The sequence below is a fragment of the Rhinatrema bivittatum genome, chromosome 6 (genome assembly GCF_901001135.1).
Source record: "Rhinatrema bivittatum chromosome 6, aRhiBiv1.1, whole genome shotgun sequence".
Taxonomy (NCBI): Eukaryota; Metazoa; Chordata; class Amphibia; order Gymnophiona; family Rhinatrematidae; genus Rhinatrema; species Rhinatrema bivittatum.
Genome location: NC_042620.1, coordinates 252,754,441 through 252,775,895, shown reverse-complemented (window position 1 = coordinate 252,775,895; position 21,455 = coordinate 252,754,441). Strand labels below are relative to the sequence as shown.

Genomic DNA, 21,455 nt, shown 5'->3' with positions numbered 1-21,455 from the left:
TAAGAAACCCCGGCTCGACGTTCAGGCTTCGGAGCCATCGATACCAGGGCGATCCCTGCCGATTCCGGTGCAGGGAACCGTACCTTCTCAGGGCTCTGAGGAGGTACCGGCATCGCCACTACCGCCTCCCCCCATGGGTGCTCTGTTCTCACCATCCATGCGGGCGGAACTTGATGTTTACATACGTCAAACGGTACGGGACGCATTCCTCAAAGCGATACCGAGGCCACAACCTTCTACACCAGCGATGCCATCAACGCCGATTCAGGTACCGACGGGAATCTCGCCCTCGGTACCGATGTCACCGCCCGCTCCGGCACCATTACCCTCGATGCCGATTCCGGCCATTCCAACACCAGGACCGTCTATGCCGATTCCGGTGCCAGCACCGATGAAACCATCGATGCCGATTCCAGAAGTCTCCATGTTCCAGCCTCTCATGGACAAATTGGACACCTTAATCCAGGTTTTTTCACATAAACCTCAGGATGTGGATCAAAACATACTTCCAGAACCACTACCTGGTCCTTCTGGCATTCTCCCACCTCTGAGGCCACAATCGCCAGCAATTCCTGAGATTCCATTCAGACCTTTCAGACCATCATGTCACCCAGTAGAAACTGGAACTGAGTCTGACGCAGATGTCTCTTCAGATGAAGATATGTTGTCCCAACCTTCACCACTAGAGGATAGGAGAAAATCACCTCCGGAAGATCTTTCTTTCTCCAATTTCGTCAAAGAAATGTCAGAAACCATACCTTTTTAACTTCTCTCTGAACTTGATGCCAGACAGAAGACATTAGAGGTGCTACAGTTCGTAGATCCACCTAAGCAAATACTGGCTATACCAGTACATGAGGTCCTCATGTACAGATTGTGGGAGCACCCTGGATCAGTAGCATCGGTTAACAAGCGGGCAGATGCTACGTATCTCGTCCAGCCCATTCCTGGCTTTCAAAAATCTCAACTACCACACCAGTCGGTGGTAGTTGTCAGCCCAGAAGAAAGCTAAAAGGCTTAAGACACACACTTCCACACCACCAGGGAAGGACAGTCGATTCCTGGACAGTTTGGGCAGAAAGATCTTTCAGGGCGCAATGTTGGTCTCAAGAATAAATTCTTATCAGTTATTCATGAACCAATTCCAACGCAACCTCTGGAAACGGGTAGAAAGCCTTACACAAGATCTTCCAGAACAATTTCAGGAGGGTTTCTCACAACTCATGCATAAAGGCCTAGAAACAGGCAAGCACAAACTGAGAGCCACATATGACAGTTTCGAGACGGCTTCTAGATTATCAGCCTCAGGTATCACGGCTCGTAGATGGGCTTGGCTAAAATCTTCGGAGTTAAGGCCGGAAGTCCAGGACAGATTAGCCGAGCTTCCTTGCTTGGGTGAAAACCTATTTGGAGACAAGGTCAAAGAAGCCGTGGCGACCATAAAGGACCACACAGAAACCCTCAAGCAACTGTCACTGATTCCTCAGGACACACAAACTTCTAGAAGACCTCCTAGAAGAGAAGTTAGGAGACCTTACTACTGTCCACGACGATACTACCCTCCAACAAACCGGTCAAGACAAGCACGTCCCACTCAGCATCCTCAGGCTCGGCAAAGGCCTGCTAGGCCTCAACCACCTGCTCAGACTGCATCTACATCAGGCTTTTGAAATTCAACCAGAGAGCAGAACCCCCTTTCAAAATCCACTTCCACAATTACCAGACGGAGGTCGCATAACCTATTACCATCACACCTGGGCCTCCATCACAACAGATCAATGGGTACTCTCAATTACAGCTCAGGGGTACCGATTGGATTTTCTCACTGTACCAAACGAAAATCCACCTCTCTTATCTTGGACAGTGAATCACCACTCCAAAATCCTAAAAGCAGAATTATCCACCCTTCTGAGAGCCAGGGCCATAGAACCAGTTCCCAAGCCTCAGCAGGGCAGAGGATTCTACTCCCGCTATTTCCTCATTCCAAAGAAAACCGGGGGCCTACGTCCAATCCTAGATCTCAGAAATCTCAACAAATTTCTCAAAAAGGAGAAATTCAGGATGGTTTCGTTAGGCACCATGCTACCTCTTCTACAAAAAGGGGATTGGCTCTGCTCTCTGGATCTTCAAGACGCCTACGCTCACATTCCCATCTTCCCTCCTCATCGACAGTACCTGCGATTTCTGGTCGAGGGACAACATTTTCAATACCGAGTGCTCCCATTCGGCCTAGCCTCAGCACCTTGAGTGTTTACAAAGTGTCTTGCAGTAGCGGTGGCACATCTTCACAAACAAAGAGTGCACGTAATCCCTTACTTGGACGACTGGCTCATCAGGAGTCAGACACAAGACGGAGCTCTCAATTCCCTCAAGCTCACAGTCAACTTACTTCACTCCTTGGGGTTTCTCATCAATTATCAGAAATCCCATTTCACACCATCTCACCTGTTACAATTCATAGGTGCAGATCTAAATACCGTCACAGCAAAAGCTTTTCTTCCAAGAGACCGTGCTCAAACACTCGTTCTCCTGACACACTCTTTTCGCACTCAATCTCAAGTTACAGCTCATCAGTGCCTCACCCTACTCGGTCACATGGCCTCCACAGTTCACGTCACTCCCATGGCCAGACTGACCATGCAACTAATGCAATGGACACTCAAAAATCAGTGGATTCAAGCCATTCAACCATTGTCCACTCCCATTCAGATAACGCAGGAACTGCGTTCCTCCCTCCACTGGTGGACATCAATAAACAACCTGCTCAAAGGTCTGCCTTTCCAGCAACCAGTTCCACAAGTGACTTTAACTACAGATGCATCCACCTTGGGCTGGGGAGCACACATTGGTCATCTAAAGACACAAGGCACGTGGACAAAACTCGAAGCCTCCTTTCAAATAAATTTCCTAGAGCTTCGAGCTATACGTTATGCGCTACATGCGTTCAAGGACTGCCTTTCACACAAGACTGTTCTGATCCAAACAGACAACACAGTAGCCATGTGGTACATCAACAAACAAGGAGGGACAGGTTCCTACCTCCTTTGCCAAGAAGCAGCACAGATTTGGGACTGGGCCTTGGCACATTCAATTCTTCTACGATCCACTTACCTAGCGGGCATCCACAACATAGTAGCAGATCGCCTGAGTTGTCAGTTCCAACCACACGAGTGGTCCCTGGATCCAACGATAGCAACCAAGATCTTTCAACGCTGGGGTCAACCAACAATAGACCTCTTTGCATCTCACCTGAACTACAAAGTGAACAATTACTGCTCTCTGCTCCGGCAGCAGAACAGCCTACCAAAGGACGCCTTTGCTCGCCATTGGAATTCAGGCCTGTTATATGCGTATCCACCGATACCACTCATAACCAAAACTCTAGTGAAGCTACAACAGGACAAGGGAACCATGATACTCATAGCACCATACTGGCCACGACAGGTATGGTTTCCCACACTTCTAGATCTCTCAGTCAGGGATCCAATTCGCCTGGGAGTAGCTCCCAATCTCATAACTCAGGAACAGGGTCAGTTGCGCCATCCCAACCTTCAATCCCTGTCCCTGACAGCATGGATGTTGAAAGCTTGATCTTACAACCACTCAACCTTCCAACCACTATATCTCAAGTGCTGATAGCTTCCCGTAAACCTTCCACTAGAAAGAATTATTCCTACATATAGAAACGGTTTACTTTGTGGTGCACTCAGAAATCTTTAGATCCTTTCACTTGCCCCACTACCTCACTACTAGATTGCCTATACCATCTTTCAGACTCTGGTCTTAAGACTTCATCTATAAGAGTACACTTGAGTGCAATCTCAGCTTATCATAACAAGCTTGAAGATGCACCTATCTCTACGCAGCCTCTCGTCAGTAAATTTATGAGAGGCCTAACTCACATTAAACCTCCAGTTCATTCCCCAAGCATACAATGGGACCTGAACGTAGTATTTCCTGTCGTGTAGCCAGATGGACTCAGAACAAGTGGGTATAGTGTGCTCGTGCTAGCAGTTGGAGACGGATCTGACGTCAGCACGGGTACATATACCCCCACAGGAAGTGAAGCTCTTCAGTAATTTCCGTCTCCAAAGCAGTTTGGAGAGCCTGCACGCTCGCTGAGCGTGTTTCCAATCTACTTTCTATTTTCTACTTTCTACTTACTAAACTTCTACAGAACATCGAGCCCCGCACTCCTGCAGTGATACCATTCGGTCCCTCTCCCAGTTGAGTTTCCCGAGGTGATTTCCGTGATCCCTCGGAGGTTTCGGCCTCGGTCCGGTGGCCGAATCGCAGCAGGGACCAAGCCCCCGAAGCAGGAAAGGCTTGGAGTGAGCTAAGAGGCGCCTTGGTCCCGGCGTGGACTTGGGAGGCAGCGAGTGCATTCCTCAAGCACGGCGGTGAAGGTATTTCCCCTCTCCCCCCGCAGCCGGAGACCGCCCTGGTTTCAGCCGGGAAGCGCCGAGGATCAGGTAAGGCGCACAACTTTTACTTTGGTCTCCGAAGTTCGAGGATCGGCGGCACGCCGCGGAGGTCGCCATTTTGTTGGCCCTGTTCAGGTATTGAGCGCCCATGATAGGCGCCTGTATATTATTGAACGATTCCACCAGGCGCTGTTACAGAGGGGCAGCCCACTACCATCGGGCACTTAAAGAAAACTACATCTTGTGAGAAAAAGACACAAAAAAATAGTAAAAATGAACTGAGATGTTAAAAGAGAAAATCAGCGATGTGAAGACTCGCCCCCCCCCCCCCCCCCTCTGACGTCATGACGACCAGCCAGCGGCGACCCGATTAACGGCACGATTCCACCAGGCGTCGCGTGCCGGGCGTGTGCTCCCCTTCATGCTAACCTTTGTGCTCCTTCTAATATAATTATATTTATGTTTATGTTAATAATTTAACTTTTATTAATGTTATTTAGCTTTTTGCTTTGTTTAAAATTATTTCATTATTGATGTTTAAATGTATTAGACTAAGGAATTTTACTTCCTGCTCATTCTGTTTCATTGTAAACCGGTTTGATATGCATTTTATGCAGGAAAATCGGTATAAAAAAACTTAAAATAAATAAATAAATATTGTGTTTAGCGTATATTGCTGACCGCATATTATTGAGCGCATATTGTGTTTAGCGTACATTGCTGACCGCATATTATTGAGCGCTTATTGTATTTAGCGTATATAGCTGCCGCTTACTATTGAGCGCATATTGTATTAAGCGTATATAGCTGTCGCTTATTATTGAGCGCATATTGTTGAGCGCATATTATATTAAGCACTTATTGTATTAAGCGCTTATTGTATTAAGCGCATATTGCTGCCGCATATTATTCAGCGCATATTCTTCAGCGCGGAATGGAACAATCGAATGCCCCGGTGTCCCCGGCGGCGGCGGCGCCTCCTGAATCCGGCGGGAAAGCTCTCGGCCTCTGCTCAGCATGCCAGCTCAGAGCCACGCACAGCGAGGAGCCAGACTCCCTTTGTGCCCAATGTGAGGAGGCAATGGGGGCCTCGGGCCAGGACCAGTCTCAACCGAGGTTTGTTGACAGTTCCCCAGGGGCCACCCCGGATCTCGCAGGCAGTCTCGAACAACCTGGAATCCCGGGGGATCTGGTACCCCGACGACTTGAGACCACCTCCATTTCCTGGGTGGATCTCTTTAAGGGGATCCATGCCTTTGTACAGATGCAATCAGCTTCCCGTCCAGGCCCTGCTGTTACCGTGGCTGCTGCTGCTCCTGTTGCTGCTCCAGCGGACCCTGCCCCTGGACCTTCGCGCCCTTATCGTGGGCGAGCGCACCCGCCTCCGGGCAGTCCGGTTCAGGTGGTCCCTGATGTCTCTGAGACTGAATCAGAACCCTCCGAGGAGGGGGAACTTCCCTCGGGGATGGAGCCATATCGAACCATGAGGCGGTTCTTTCCCAAGGAAGATCTCTCCGACCTAATATCTCAGTGCCTGGCGGAGTTGGATATTACAGGCCCCAGCACTACGGTGCCATCTACACAGAACCCTCTGCTGGAAGGTCTTCGCCCTACAGCCCGCCATTTTCCCTTCTTGAAAGCCGCACAGCAACTGATAGATCTGGAATGGGCTGCACCAGCGGCCTCATTCAAAGGGGGGCGGGGCCTGATAGGCATGTACCCCCTGGATCCGGCTATCAAGGAGATGCTGGCGTGCCCTCAGGTGGACGCCTTGGTTAGCGCGGTGGTCAAGCGCACTACCATTCCAGTTGAGGGGGGGGGGCGGCCCTCAAGGCAGGATTTGGAGAGTATTTGAAGCCTGGTGCGACTCTCATGGCACCAATCCACATGCGACTACTATCCCTTTTGTTTTGGATTTCCTGCAGGATGGACTTCAGAAGGGTCTCTCCCTCAGCTCCATCAAGGTTCAGGTGGCTGCGCTGTCTTGCTATGGTCCCAGGAGGGATGGCAAGACAATTGCCACGCATCCAGATGTTTCTCGCTTCCTGAAAGGAGTCAAGCACATTCGTCCACCACTGAAGTGGCCAGTGCCTTTGTGGAACCTCAACATAGTTTTGGATTTCCTCGCGGGATCCACCTTCAGACCCCTTCGGGGCCTGTCTCTCTGTTCTCTCACTTTGAAGATGGTGTTCTTGCTGGTTGTATGTTCAGCACGCCGCATCTCAGAGCTACAAGCACTGTCCTGCCGTGATCCCTTTCTCAGAATCACTCCTGAGGCTATCCATCTTCGCACGGTTCTATCCTTCTTGCCTAAGGTAGTCTCACAATTTCACCCTAACCAGACCATATCCTTGCCAACTACAGCAGGCCTGAAGAAATCAGAAGAAGGGCGTTTGCTAAGCCATCTCGACATTGGCAGATTGCTGCCCAGATATCTGGAAATGACAGAAACAGTACGAAAGACTGACCATCTGTTCGTCCTTCACAGCGGGAAGAAACAAGGTGAAGCGGCCTCTCGGCCCACCATCGCCCGCTGGATTAAAGAAGTCATCAGAGCGGCCTACGTAGAGGCCGGGAAGTCACTGCCTCTACAAGTTAAGGCCCATTCTACCAGAGCCCAAGCAGCATCTTGGGCGGAATCTAGGATGCTGTCGCCTGCAGAAATATGTAAAGCGGCGACATGGTCCTCCCTCCATACCTTCGCCAGGTTTTACCGTCTGGATGTCCAGGCCAGGGAGGATACAGCATTTGCGAGGGCAGTCTCACACGGTCCTCAGGCAGCCTCCTGCCCAGTCCGGGAGTAAAGCTTTTGTACATCCCACTTGTTCTGAGTCCATCTGGCTACATGACAGGAAATGGTGAGATTACTTACCTGATAATCTCGTTTTCCTTAGTGTAGACAGATGGACTCAGCATCCCGCCCAGCTGCCTGTAGTCATTGGCTTCACCGATTCAAGGTAAGCCTTATCACTTCTTACATGAGTGCGTCTACTCTACCAGGTGTCGACGCCTTCCGGTTGGGAATGCTGGCGGTCTCCAGCTACTATCAATCGGTCAGGGGAATCCTGTTTTCACTATTTCTTTGATCGTCAGTACACATATATCCATAACAGCTTTTGCAAGGAAGATTACTGAAGAGCTTCACTTCCTGTGGGGGTATATGTACCCATGCTGACGTCAGATCCGTCTCCAACTGCTAGCACGAGCACACTATACCCACTTGTTCTGAGTCCATCTGTCTACACTAAGGAAAACGAGATTATCAGGTAAGTAATCTCACCATTAGCCAGGCTTATGCATTCTCCTTTCGAACCCATAGATACCTGTGACCTTAAATATCTTACATGGAAAACTGTCTTCCTCATAGCCATTACATCAGCTAGAAGAGTCAGTGAACTACAGGCACTTGTCACATACGAACCTTTTACAAAGTTCCTACATGACAGGGTGGTCCTCCGTACACATCCCAAATTCCTTCCTAAGGTTGTCACGGAGTTTCACTTGAACCAATCCATAGTTTTACCAACATTCTTTCCTAGGCCTCATTCCCACCAGGGAGAAAGAGCCTTACACACCTTGGACTGTAAACGTGCGCTTTCCTTCTACTTAAACCGCACAACAGTCCAAAGGAAATCCAGTCAATTATTTGTATCCTATGATCCAAACAAACCAGGCAAAGCAGTGGGTAAACATACTTTGTTAAACTGGTTAGCAGATTGCATACAGTTTTGTTATGCGCTCTCCTCATTGGCCTACCCAACTCAACAACCAAGCCCTTACAGATGATACAAAATGCTGCAGCGAGAATTTTGACAAGCACCAACCAGAGAGACCATATTACGCCCATCCTCCGTAATTTACACTGGTTACCAGTCAGTCACAGGGCTCTACACAAAGCTCTAACTCTAATTCACAAATCAATTCATAGCCTCCTCCATCTCGACCTCGAATTCCCACTCAAACTCCACACTTCCAACAGACCAATGAGAGAAACCTACAAAGGAGCACTACAAGCCCCACCATCTAAAGCCACACGACTCATCTCTACCAGAGACCGAGCTTTTTCTACAGCAGGTCCAGCCATCTGGAACAACCTCCCTGCAGAACTCAGAATGGAACCGTGCCTACCAACATTTTAAAAAAAAACTCAAAACTTGGCTCTTCTTACAAGCCTCCCCTGATCCTTCAAACTTTCACTAGATAACTACAACTACTCAGCATTGAATATGGAACTTCGCCCCTTCAATATTCTCATTTACTAGTTTCCTACCCTAATAAGCTAACTAGCTCTAGACCAAGCTCGGTCATTTCACTATGTATTTAATTTAATACCCTCTTAAGGCTTCTCTTTTTCCAGAATTCAGCTTCCTAGTTCATGGTCCTTGTTATTATGTAACTTTTTTACTTCTCTGCTTTGTCTCCACTAATTATAAAAAGTTGTTCCTTATGTTACGTTATGTTACACTGATCTACCCCTGTTCGATGTAAACCGACCTGATATGGTATTCAACCTTGAAGGTCGGTATAGAAAAATGTTAAATAAATAAATAAATGAAAAAACAGGCCTTACTCTTCAAGGGCGAGTAAAAGCACACTCAGTCAGAGCTATGTCAACCTCAGTAGCACACCTTCGCTGTTCCTATTCTGGACATTTGTAAAGCAGCAACATGGAGTTCTCTTCACATCTTTGCAGCTCACTATTGCTTAGACAAAGAAGGAAGACAAGATTCGGCCTATGGACAATCTGTCTTAAAGAACTTGTTTCCAGTGTAATCCCAACTCCTTCTACATCCAACCTGCTGTGATCTTCGGCTGCCTCATTTTCACCAACAACACTTCAGTGTTACTTCACCACGAAATGACTCAGCCTCTAGCTTGTTAATCACCCATATGTGAGGACTAGCATCCTGCTTGTCCTGGGATAAAGCAAAATTGCTTACCTTGTAATAGGTGTTATCCCAGGACAGTAGGATGTAGTCTTCACGAAACCCACCCGCCACCCGGCGGAGTTGGGTCCGTTACGTTTTATTAACTAACTAACTAACTAACGCTATGTTGATAGACCCCCTGTGGCAGGGAATATCATGGCATGCTGGGCATACTCAGTAGGCACTCTGGTGCCAACCAAAAGTTTCATAGAAACTTTGGGAGAAGTTGTTCCGTACATAGGGCTCCAATACTGATGTCACCCATATGTGAGGACTACATCCTGCTGTCCTGGGATAACACCTATTGCAAGGTAAGCAATTTTGCTTACTGTGGCTTGCCTTTATACTGCTTTGCCACCTCACTGCTCAGAGATGTACCTCATTTCTCATTTTATTTCTCATTTTATTTCTCATTTTATTAAAATGTATTAATCGTTTATCACATACAGGTCTAGGCGATTTACAATAAAAAAGAAATACACAATGTAGCATAACAAACAATAAACACCCTTAGTTTCATAGAAACTATATTAAACAATTCCATGTTTACAGATAAATTAGACATTGCATAGATCGTCAAAGCTCACAAATTCTTCCTCTCACATAGAATATATTGATCGGGGGAGGAAGTGACGTCTTCCTTCATGCTCACAGCCTGATCCCTTAGCTCTCCGGAGCTTTGATTGCAAAGTCTCGTTTACCGCATACTCTGAGCTCAAATTTTTGCTCTATCAGCTGGATAAAGCTTCCCAGATACTTTATCTGATGTCCAGCAAGAGAAAAGCGTCGGATCTCCGGCAATTTTCTTATTCGAAGGCTAGTGACTCCCCCGCGGAGGAGAGTGACAAAATGGCGGCCGGAACCACGAGTGCTTCTATCAGCGAAGTAGAGTCAGCGACGGAGGAACGGGGGCCGGATCTCCCTTCTCGCACCGAAGTGCGAGAATGGTTTATCACCCTGAGACAAGATATAAAAAATTATAAATCGGAGATTTCTACCCTGATTGCAGAGCTGAGAGAAGAAACGGCAGAGATAGGCCGGCGGCTGGATGAGACTGAAATGCGTCTCGACACACACGCAGATAGCTGGCAGTCAATCCGGGCTGAGCAAGCAGGCCTGCAAGACTCTTATCAGCTGGTAACAGAAAAAATTGAAGATCTGGAAAACCGCAGCCGTCGCTGCAACATTAGAATCAGGGGGGTACCTGAGACCGACGACTACAGCGACTGCAGAAAGGTAGTGGAACTGATTTCACAGTTTCTTTTGGATCAGGAAGATAGGAATCTCGCTGCTTCCTTGGGGCCAATTAAAATTGAACGGGCTCATCGATCTTTAGGTCCTAGAGTGGCAAATAAACCTAGGGATTTAGTAGCCTGTTTCCACTCGTATCACCAGAAGGAGCAAATTTTTATGGTGGCCCGCAAGAATCGCACGTGGCAGTGGGAAGGTCACTCTATTGCCATTTTTGCTGATCTTGCTGCAGCCACGCTAAAGCGACGACAGGACTTTAAATGTATCACTTCCAAGTTGATTGAGGAGGGCGTCCGCTATAGATGGCTTTTCCCCAGTGGCCTAGCCTTCACATTTAAGGGGAACTCACAACGGGTGAAAACAGTCATGGAAGCGGCTGGGATTTTGAGAGAAGCGGGCATATCGGTGGATCTACCTCCATCCGAGAAATCCTCCGCCTCATCTACAGTTGCTGGACGACAAGGAGACAGGCCCAGATGGCAGAGAGCGGTGAAGGGCAGACGCAGACTACAGCGTAACTCCACGGGAGAGTCGACGGAGAAAGTCCAGACCTGAGGGACTGTATCCACACTGCTCTTTGATTTTGAAGGGGACGGATACCACCCCATATAAGTGGTGGCCTGGTCACAGTTCCACTCTGCGAGATTCCTTCAGCGGAACAGTGGCATTATAAGTTTGAGCTCAGTGTTCCATTTGAGCGATTTACTTACTGTTAAGCGAGACTACAGTTACTTTTTTCTTTTGCAGATCCGGTTATGGGTGCCGGGAAGGGGGACTGGATCTTCCTCCATACTTCACTGGGAACGGTTTTTGGGGTCCCAGCACAAGGTTGTATGTGGTTGGGGGGAGGGGGGATTTTACAGATGGGTGTCTGTTCCAAAAATGCATTTCAGAAGGTGGAGAGGGAATATTGCATTGTGGTGTTTACTTTCATCTTACACGTTAGATTGTTCTCTTTCTATCTGTTGGTTAAAGTGCAGAGGAGCTTTGTGGTGGATGTTTACAGAAAGAGGGAGCAGGGAGTGAACTCTCCTCATGGCTTCATTTAAATTCCTATCCCTTAATGTCAAGGGAGTTAATTCACCCCAAAAACGTCGCCTATTATTCAAAGAACTCGAAAGATCAGGGGCAGATGTAGTCCTCCTCCAGGAGACTCACTTGCGTAAGCATTATCAAAAATTGATGACCTCCGATAAATTTCCACATCAGTTCTGGGCAGCGGCTACACCGACTCATAAATATACGGGAGTGGGTATCCTACTACATAGAGATTTCCATTTTGAATTGAAAACATGCGTGCAGGACCCGGAAGGGAGGTACTTAATAGTAGTAATTTCAGTGGGCGGGGAAGTGATCACACTTCTCTCGGTTTATGGTCCAAATTTGCAAAAAGAGGGGTTTTTCTTAACCCTGCACTCCCGACTAGATACCACCCATGATGGCCTTTGCATTATAGGAGGGGACTTTAATATTACACTCCATCCCAATATGGATAACTCCACTGGGCGTAGTACTGACTCTAAGCTGGCGAGAAAATCCCTGAGGGATCTTATGAACAGTCAGGGTCTGGTGGACGCGTGGCGCTCTAGATTCCCGACTGCTCGAAATTATACGTTTTATTCTCACCCGCACGAGAGCTACTCTCGCATTGATATGTTCTTGATTAGTAAACAATTACTCCCTAGAATTAAAAAGATATAAATTGAGCCGATATAGTGGTCAGACCATGCCCCTATATGGTTTACAGTGCAATTTCATGAGTATGATCGGGGTACCAGATATTGGAAGCTAAACGACTCTCTCTTTGAGGATTTAGGTTTTGTTAAGCAAATGACTTCAGATATTCAGACATATCTCGACTTTAATGATACTGAGGAGGTGACCGCCGTGGTATTATGGGAGTGTTTGAAGGCAGTTTTGCGAGGCAAGCTCATCTCACGGGCCGCTCATTTAAAAAAAGAAAGGGAGAAATGTAGGGACCAACTGTTAAGGCAACTAAGGGAGATAGAGCGACAACATAAGTTATCACCTACCAGCCTACCATTATGCACCCAATTACGGGATATTAAACAACGCTTGTCAAGTATAGACGCAGCACTGATAGCCCATCAAATTACTATGACTCGTCAGCGTTATTTCGAAGGTGGAAATAAAGCTGGCAAATTACTGGCTCAAAAATTGAAGCGCCAACAAGCTCAGGCCACTATAGTCAAAATTAAAGCACAAGATGGCGTTATGCTTACCGACAATAAGTCTATTCGCCAAAGATTTCAACAATTTTATGCTGAACTGTATTCCCAGGACACAGCCATTAGCCTAGATCAGATTAATAACTATTTATCTGACATCCACCTACCTGAACTGTCTGCCTCTCAGAGAGATTTTTTGGATAGGGACATCACTGAGATAGAGATCCAGGCAGCTATTAAAACCCTCCAACCAGGGAAGTCCCCAGGACTCGATGGCTTCACAGGGAGATTTTATCAAGTATTTGCCAATCAATTAACCCCTATATTAGCCAATTTTTACAGGGCTTTGAGGGAGGGTATTCCGCTCACCAAATCAGCCAACACAGCGGGTATCACCATCTTGGCGAAGCCTGGGAGAGATCCCACGCTGTGCGGATCGTATAGGCCGATCTCACTCATTAACATTGATTTGAAATTACTCGCCAAAATTTTAGCCACACGTTTGAATAGTTTTATTGCCACGATAATTCACCCGGATCAGTCTGGTTTTATTCCTGGCCGTCAGGCGAGCGATAATGTTCACAAAATTTTGGATGCATTCTGGTGGGTTCAAAAACAGAAATTGCCGGCACTAGCCCTTTCGGTGGATGCCGAAAAGGCATTTGACATGGTGCATTGGCCATACTTGTTTACCCTGCTTCAAAAATTGAAATTTGGTGACCATTTTCTACAGTGGCTAACTCAATTATATAATGATCCACAGGCTTGTATAAAAATCAATGGTGGTTATTCTCCTACCTTTCAGGTGAAACGTGGCACTAGACAGGGGTGTCCGCTCTCTCCCCTATTATTTGCTATTTTTCTGGAGCCCTTTGCATTGCGGGTGCGTTCAAATGTGGATATAAGGGGGATTGAAGTGGGCTCTTTCTCTACAAAACTCTCACTCTTTGCGGACGATATTATGATTGTCCTCACAGAGCCTAGTCTATCTTTACCCACGACAACAGCTGCTCTGAAGGATTTTAGTAAAGTTTCGGGATTTCGGGTAAACTGGGATAAATCCGAAATTTTAAATATTAGTATGGATTCGGCTGAGGCTCTACGACTCAAATCCCACTTTCAATTCAAATGGGCTTCACAAAAGGTAAAATATCTGGGGATTTATTTGAGTGCTACGCACAACTTATTTCAGCTTAATTATGCCTCCTTATGGGACCGTATTTCCCTGGATCTCGAAGAATGGAATAGATATTGTATATCCTGGCTGGGCAAGATTGTGGCCATCAAGATGACAGTCCTACCAAAATTATTATATCTTTTCCAAACTCTTCCCATCCCTATTTCTAGATCCTGGCTCGCCAGGGTACAAAAACGCTTAATGGCTTTTATTTGGGGGGGTAAGAGACCTCGCATTGCTCGCCGCTTGATGTTTCAACATCGCTCACAAGGAGGGTTGGGGGTTCCTCACCTAGAAAAGTACTTTTTAGCCGCTCAGTTTGAGAATCGTGGATTGGCATAGACAGTCCCCATCTAAACTGTGGGTTCAATTTAACCAACAGCTCTTGGGCAGTGTACCACTTACTAGTCTTGTATGGCAACCCAAGAAGACTTGGTGTGGAGAGCCTCATGCAGTTTTACCTCCTTCCATACTCTATACCCTAGAAGTTTGGGCCAAATGGCACTCTTCTCTTTCTGGGACACGTGAATATCATTTGAGTTCTTTTCTATATTATAATGCTGACTTTCAGCCGGGCTTGGATTCTCAAGCCTTCAGAACTTGGGCGGCTAAGGGTATAACGCACTGGGTGCATGTGTGGGGGCGCTCTGACATCCTTCCCTTTTCAGTCCTCCAAAGTAAATACGATCTTTCAGATATAGATGTGTTTTCCTATTTACAGCTGCGTCATTTTGCCAGGTCCACAATGTTATCCCCCCATCTGCAACAAGGGAGGTCAGATTTCGAAACTTTGTGTATCAAAGCCGATAAGGGGGTTAAGTTGCTATCTGAAATCTATAGCCTGCTAGACCAGCAGATCTCTTGTAAACCCCCACATCTGCTAGCCTGGGAAGATGACTTAGGAACTACTTACTCTATTAAGGATTGGAGGGATATTTACCTGGGACTTGGCAAAGGCTTAATTGCAGCTTCTTTGGTGGAGAATTCCCTTAAAATGCTGTTTCGATGGCACTATTGTCCAACGAGACTACATAAAATGAACCCACTTCTTTCAGACCAGTGCTGGAGAGGTTGTAACCAGGTTGGGAATTACTTCCATTTGTGGTGGACATGTCCAAAGGTTAGGGGGACGTGGACCTTGATACAACAGTGGATCAGTCTGATGATCTCTAACATGACTGATATCCTACCCCAGAATGCATTAATAGGAGTACCTATTACCTCGCTGTCCACTCATGACCAACGCTTACTTAGTTATATTTTCACAGCGGCTAGGGTAGCAATAGCTGTGAAGTGGAAATCACATTTAGTGCCCACTCTACCTGAGATACAGAAGCGGGTAGCAGACATATATACACTTGCAGAAATCACAGCTAGTAAACGAAAACTTACAGAGAAATTTCATACTACTTGGAGAACATACACCAGTTGGAGGTCGAAGCAGAATATCTTGGGGACACAGTTGCTCTCTAATAGTTGTAGCTAAGGGGACATCTTACCAATAAAACACATTGATTTTTTTTTTATGCTTTTATTTTGGCTTGACACCTTCTGTCTTTGCACCATTGGCGGGAGTAGGGAGGGTGGGGGGTGGGAAAATATTCTTCTTTAATAAAATACAGGACCAAGCATCAGATGGGGTCCATGGGGACGATATGTTATAGGTCAGGCTGTTATGTTACTCTGTTCCTTTGGTGTTGATGCTTATGACATTGAATTGTCCTTTGCTTGACTGTACAATTTGCTTTTGTTGTTCTGTTATGTATCTGTTTGGTCTTGAATAAAAATGGTAAATAATAAAAAAAAAAAAAAAAGAATATATTGATCATCTGAACTCATACGTTTTAGAAAACACTAAAGGCACGGTGAAGTAGGTAATCTTTTAATAGAAGTTTAAATTTTTTCAAATTGTCTAAGGTACGCAGTTCAAATGGGATGAGATTCCATAAAGTTGGGGCAGCAATTGAAAACGATGTGTCTCTGGTAAAGAACAAATGCGCTTGATGCACAGATGGAATTTCCAACAAATTTAATTGAGATGATCGTAATCCTCTAGTAGGCTTATAAATGTGTAACAGAGCATTTGACCAATGAGAAGAATCTGAATTGAGAAGTTTAAAGATAAAGCAATCTTGAAATCAATACGCTCTGCAACTGGCAACCAGTTCATTTTACATAGAATTGGTGAAATGTGTTCATAAAATCTTTACACAGCACCTCTATAATGTGCATGATGACTGCCTGACAAGAACTAGAAGGAAAGGAGTTTGTGCAGGATGGCTACCTGATGAACAAAATAAAGTATTGGGAATTCTGGAGTGAGACTTGCAGAAATAGCCATGAATTAACTTAGACAAGATGTGGTTTAATGACACTTTAATCTGATCTTCTAATGTTAATCTGGTACTAATTGTGCAGTTTTTCTCACTTGGAAAGTGGGCAGGCTGACAATTGCTACCTTTCATTGTCTGTAGGGCCCTCCTTGGGCAACAGTGCCAGTATGGTGAAAATTGTGGTGAGACAGACACCGAGAGATGGCCTCCCCTCCCCAGCCCTTCAGCAGAGCCTACGGCCTAGTACCCCTCTCCTGCCCTCAGTGCCTCTGCGGACCAACACCCCTCCCCCTGGTTTAGTACAGCCTGTGATGAGAGTTCTTCAGTCCCCAGTGTCTGTTGCAGACCCAACAGGTAAGAAAAGGTTCTTGTTTTGATCTCTTTCATGGTGCCATTCTAGGATTTTGCCTTCTCTTTAGCATCCACTGTAAATTAATATCCTCAGAAAAATTGAGTGTGTTCTGTTTTACACTCTCTGCAGACTATAGTATGGGTGCTCTATTACTCAATGTACAAACAAACCAGTTGTAGCTCCTCCAAACTTCAACTGTATATTGATGTCACCAGGTCTTCAGTTTCCTATGCAGTTCTTAGTTGGTCTTGGTGGTAGGTGGACTATTTATACTTATATCTGTCTAGAAATCTCTTCAGTAAGTCTTACCACACATTGCAATCTGTTACCAAGAAGTTCAAAATACTATCTTTTGCTCATTGTGCAATTCATAATCAAGTCCCTGAGCTTTTTTATGATTTAATCCAGATTTATTTTCGTATCTGAAACCTTCAGTCACAAAATACGATGAGATTACACGTTCCTTATGGTCCATGCCAGACCAGTTCAGACAAATGGGTTATACCTTCCTGCCAGCAGATGGAGACAGGAAAAAAAAGGCTTAAAGCTGACTTTACATCCCCTATAAAAGTCTGGTGCTATTTCAGTATTTGTCTCCAACAGATGGTGCAGACAATTGGAATGGTGCTGCAGCTGGGAGTAGGCCACTTCTAGGAAGGCTTTAGACCCATATTCACAGTGGAGCGTTGGCCAAGTCCTGGATGTGCTCCGGATTATGGACCTGTGGGACTGATTCTTTCTTCTCCCTTGGAATCTGACTCGGTTGGAGTCTTAGTGTCTGCTGCACCATTGGGGCAAACACTGGGTGGTCTCCAGTGACTTCCCTTGGGGGCTCCGGCAGCAGAGCTCCTAGGGCAAATGTTTTTGGGCTGATTGCTCTAGTAGAGCAGGATCCTGAAAACAACAAAAAGGCTTACAGCACAGCCTCTTCCTTGCATAGCCTTCTTCTCTCCTATGGTGCTTTTCTGGATTTCAACTTGGTCAGGAGGTTGGATGTGATCACTCTTCCCTCTCTCTCTCTACTGGCTTCTGATTTCTTGGGGATGGAGGAAAGGGAGATGAGGCACCACAGATAACTCACGTCAGCTCAGCATGTCAACTGGTGCGTTCTGCCTGCTTATAAGCAGGCAGGTCCCTGTATGTGCCTGGATCAGTCCAGACTGTTGGGTTATACCTCCCGTCCAGCAGATGGAGACAGAGAATTTTTTTGACTGACACTGCCCTATACCCTGAGGTGCCACCTGCAGACCGTCAGTATTTGTCTGTCTTCAGCAGATGGTGGAGGTACTTAACCTACAGTCTGACTGACAAAAAAAAAAGTTCAAATTATTTTTTGTTTTACCAAGAAGAATTAGGAAGATTCTACTGCCTCCCTGAGGGTTGCTAGGTCCTGATATTAGAGGCTCCTGAGCAGAGGGTCGGAGACCTTCCCTTGCTCCAGCCGGTCAGGGTTGATACTGGGCAGCCCAGCTCACTCACCCTGCAAGGGACCTGCAGCCTGTTCTCCTGATAAAAGTTCTTGTGTTTTAAAAAAAAATTTGGGAGTAGACCACACAAGGGCATAGATGGGGAGCTCGGGGAGGACTCAGACTCTTCTTCCTCCTCCTCCTCCTCCAATTTTGTTGTTCTCCTCCACAAGGTCTGCTAAATGGCATGGAGAGAGGGGGTTTTCTCCCATGGCACACGAGACCGAAAGCTTCTCTGCAGGACGGGACCTTGGCTCCTCAGATGCCTAGGACCTCGGAGCCCTGGGGGGCCACCAGAAGTAGAAGCCTTTTACACCTCTCAGGGTCACAGACCGAGGCACTTCCCTCCGGGCCTGACTCAGTTCCGGCGGACCCACTTGCTAAGGACCTACCAGGAGGAGACCTGGATGGGGCAGTTCAGGACTCAGAGCAGGCATTGGCTGACTGCCCAATTGGTGAGAGAGATGGCCCCAGGGTGGTCCGCCTCTTCTGAAGAGAGGAGCTGGCCCCTCTTATACCTGCAGTGTTGGAAGAATTGGGCATTGAGGCCCCTCAGGAGAGCTCTCATTTGGGGGCGATGGATCCTGTCATGCTGGGCTTCCGCAGCCCGACTAGGTCCTTCCCATTTCATATGTCGGTGACCGACCTGTTCTGGCAATGGGATACACCAGACATAGGGCTTAAAGTTAGTCACGTGATGGATAAGCTGTATCCACTTCCAGATGAGGCCCTGGAAATTCTAAAGATCCCTAAGGTAGATGCCGCGGTGTCTGCAGTGTCTAAGAAGACTACCATTCTGGTGAAGAAGGGTGCGACGGCGTTCAAGGATCTCCAGGACCACAAACTTGAACTCCATCTTAAAAAGATATTTGAGGTTTCTGCTCTAGGGGCTAAGGCTGCTACGAGCGGGCCTCTGCTGGGTTCAGCAATTACAGGCGGACAAGTCCTTGTCGGAGTCAGATGCTCTTCAGGCGGATTGTCTGGAAGCCGTCGTAGCCTACAGCGCTGACGCCTTATATGATCTGCTTCGCACCTCTGCTAGAACCATGGTGTTGGCCGTTTCCCCTCGCAGACTCCTCTGGTTGAGGAATTGGTCTGTGGATGTTTCCTCCAAGGTGCAGCTTTGGTCATTGCCCTTTAAGGGCAAATTGCTGTTCGGTAAGGAATTGGAGGACTTGATCCAATCCTTGGGGGAGAATAAGTTCCACAAATTGCCAGAAGACAAGCCAAAACCAAGGGGTGCTCTCCTTCCTCGCTCCCATTTTCGGGAGAACCGGAGATTCACGCCTCCAGATCGTCAGGTTTGTCTTCTAGGCAGACTTCAGGCAGGCAGCAGTCGTGGAACCAGCCCTTTCGAGGCCGACAGCTTGGCAGAAACAGGTTTTCCCAAGGAGCGGGAGCAACAAAATCTTCCCAATGAGGCAATGCCGTCCACTCCTCTGTTCCGAGAATAGGAGGCAGCTTGGCTCTTTTTTACGAGGAGTGGGCCAAAATTACGTCCCACCACTGGGTCTTAGACATTGTAAGACACAGTTACACTTTAGAATTTGCTCAGCCCCTCAGAGATCAGTTCCTCGCCTCCCCCTGCTCTTACGAAAGGAAGAAGCTGGCGGTGCAAGTCACCATACGCCATCTCTGCGATCTGGGGGCCATTGTGCCGGTACCTCTGGCGGAGCAAAGGATGGGCAGGATTTCCATCTACTTTGTAGGGCCAAAGGGCACGTCCCAGCCCATTCTCGAAGGTGAACAAGGCTCTCCGGGTCCCGCGTTTCTGCATGAAGACTTTACGGTTGGTCATTGCAGTGGTTCACAAAGGGGAGTTCCTGGCGTCCTTGGACTTGACGGAGGCTTACTTGCACATAGGAATTCGGCACAACCACCAAAGGTTCTTGAGGTTCATGATCCTAGGGGAGCACTATCAGTTTTGCGCCCTGCCCTTCAGTCTCACAATGGCTCCCAGGACTTTCAACAAGGTGTGATGGTGGTGGTGGCAGCGGCTCTCCGGAGGGAGGGAGTGCTGGTTCACCCTTATCTGGACAACTGGCTAATTCGGCCATGTCCTGTCTCTCCTTCGGTCCTTGGGGTGGATAGTCGATTAGGCCAAGAGTCATCTGGGCCCCTCCCAGACCCTGGAGTTATTAGGAGCTCTTTTCAACACACGGTTGGGCAAGGTGTCCCTCACCGAGGAGCGGATTCTGAAGGTCCAATCTCAGGTTTGCTCGCTACTGGCTATGCGAATACCCAGAGTCTGGGATTATCTGCAAGTGCTGGGATCAATGACCTCCACCCTGGAACTGGTTCCATGGGCTTTTGCATATATGAGACCTCTTCAGTCCACTTTGCTTTTCCGATGGGATCCTCTCTCCGAGCAGTTTCAGATTCCACTCCCTGGTGGCTCCTCCCGGACAAGTTTCGCCAGGGGATGGACCTGGACGCTCCCTCTTGGACAGTGATAACCACAGATGCGAGCCTCTGGTTGGAGGGCGGTCTGTCAGGACAGATCAGTACAGGGCCATTGGTCTGTGATGGAGTCCTCGTGGCCCATCAACCGGTTGGAAAACAGAGGCTTTGTGCCTGGCCCTTCAGGATCTTCTCGCCCTGGTCCAAGGAAAATCAATCTGGATTCTGTGCGACAAATCGATGGCGGTGGCCTACATAAATCGCCAGGGGGGCACCAAGAGCCGACTAAGTCGCCTTGGAAGCCCAGGAGTTGATCCACTGGGCAGAACTGCATCTGGAAAGGATCGCAGCTTCGCACATGGCGGGAAAAGACAATGTTCAGGTGGACTTCCTGAGCTGTCACCAGCTGGATCCCGGGGTGTGGGAGTTGTCTGAGGCAGCCTTCCTCCTAAACTTTCGCAGGTGGGCCACACCGTGCATGGATCTTAAGGCGACACTCCACAACGCCAAGGCTCCCAGGTTGTTCAGCTGACCTCTGGAACCAGGAGCAGAAGGGGTGGACGCCCTAGTTCTCCTTTGTCCGTCCGACGTGCTCCTCTACATCTTTCCTCCGTGGCCCTTGATCGGCAAGGTATTGCACTGCATAGAGACTCACCCTGGCAACGTAATTCTGGTGGCTCTGGAGTGGCCAAGGAGTCCCTGGTTTGCGGATCTGGTCAAACTGTTGGTAGACGAGCTCTTGCAGTTGTGCGGATACCACAACTTCTGTGTCAAGGCCCTGTTTTTTTGGAAAGGGCAGATTGCTTTTGTCTAACGGCCTGGCTTTTGAGAGGGAGCGTTTGAGGAATAAGTGATATTCGGATGCAGTCGTTACCTCTCTCTTGCTGTCCAGGAAGACTTCCACTTTCTTGGCGTATGTCGGGGTGTGGAGGATC

The 21,455-nt window shown here is 47.6% G+C and overlaps 1 protein-coding gene across 1 annotated transcript in view; it reads left to right on the top strand.

The window, feature by feature from the left end:
• The window catches only part of SRCAP (Snf2 related CREBBP activator protein), an 845,719-nt gene that overhangs the window by 529,804 nt on the left and 294,460 nt on the right, over positions 1–21,455 (top strand). The window contains 1 exon segment of the mRNA XM_029606814.1: positions 16,444–16,656. Coding sequence (XP_029462674.1) covers positions 16,444–16,656 — 213 coding nt within the window.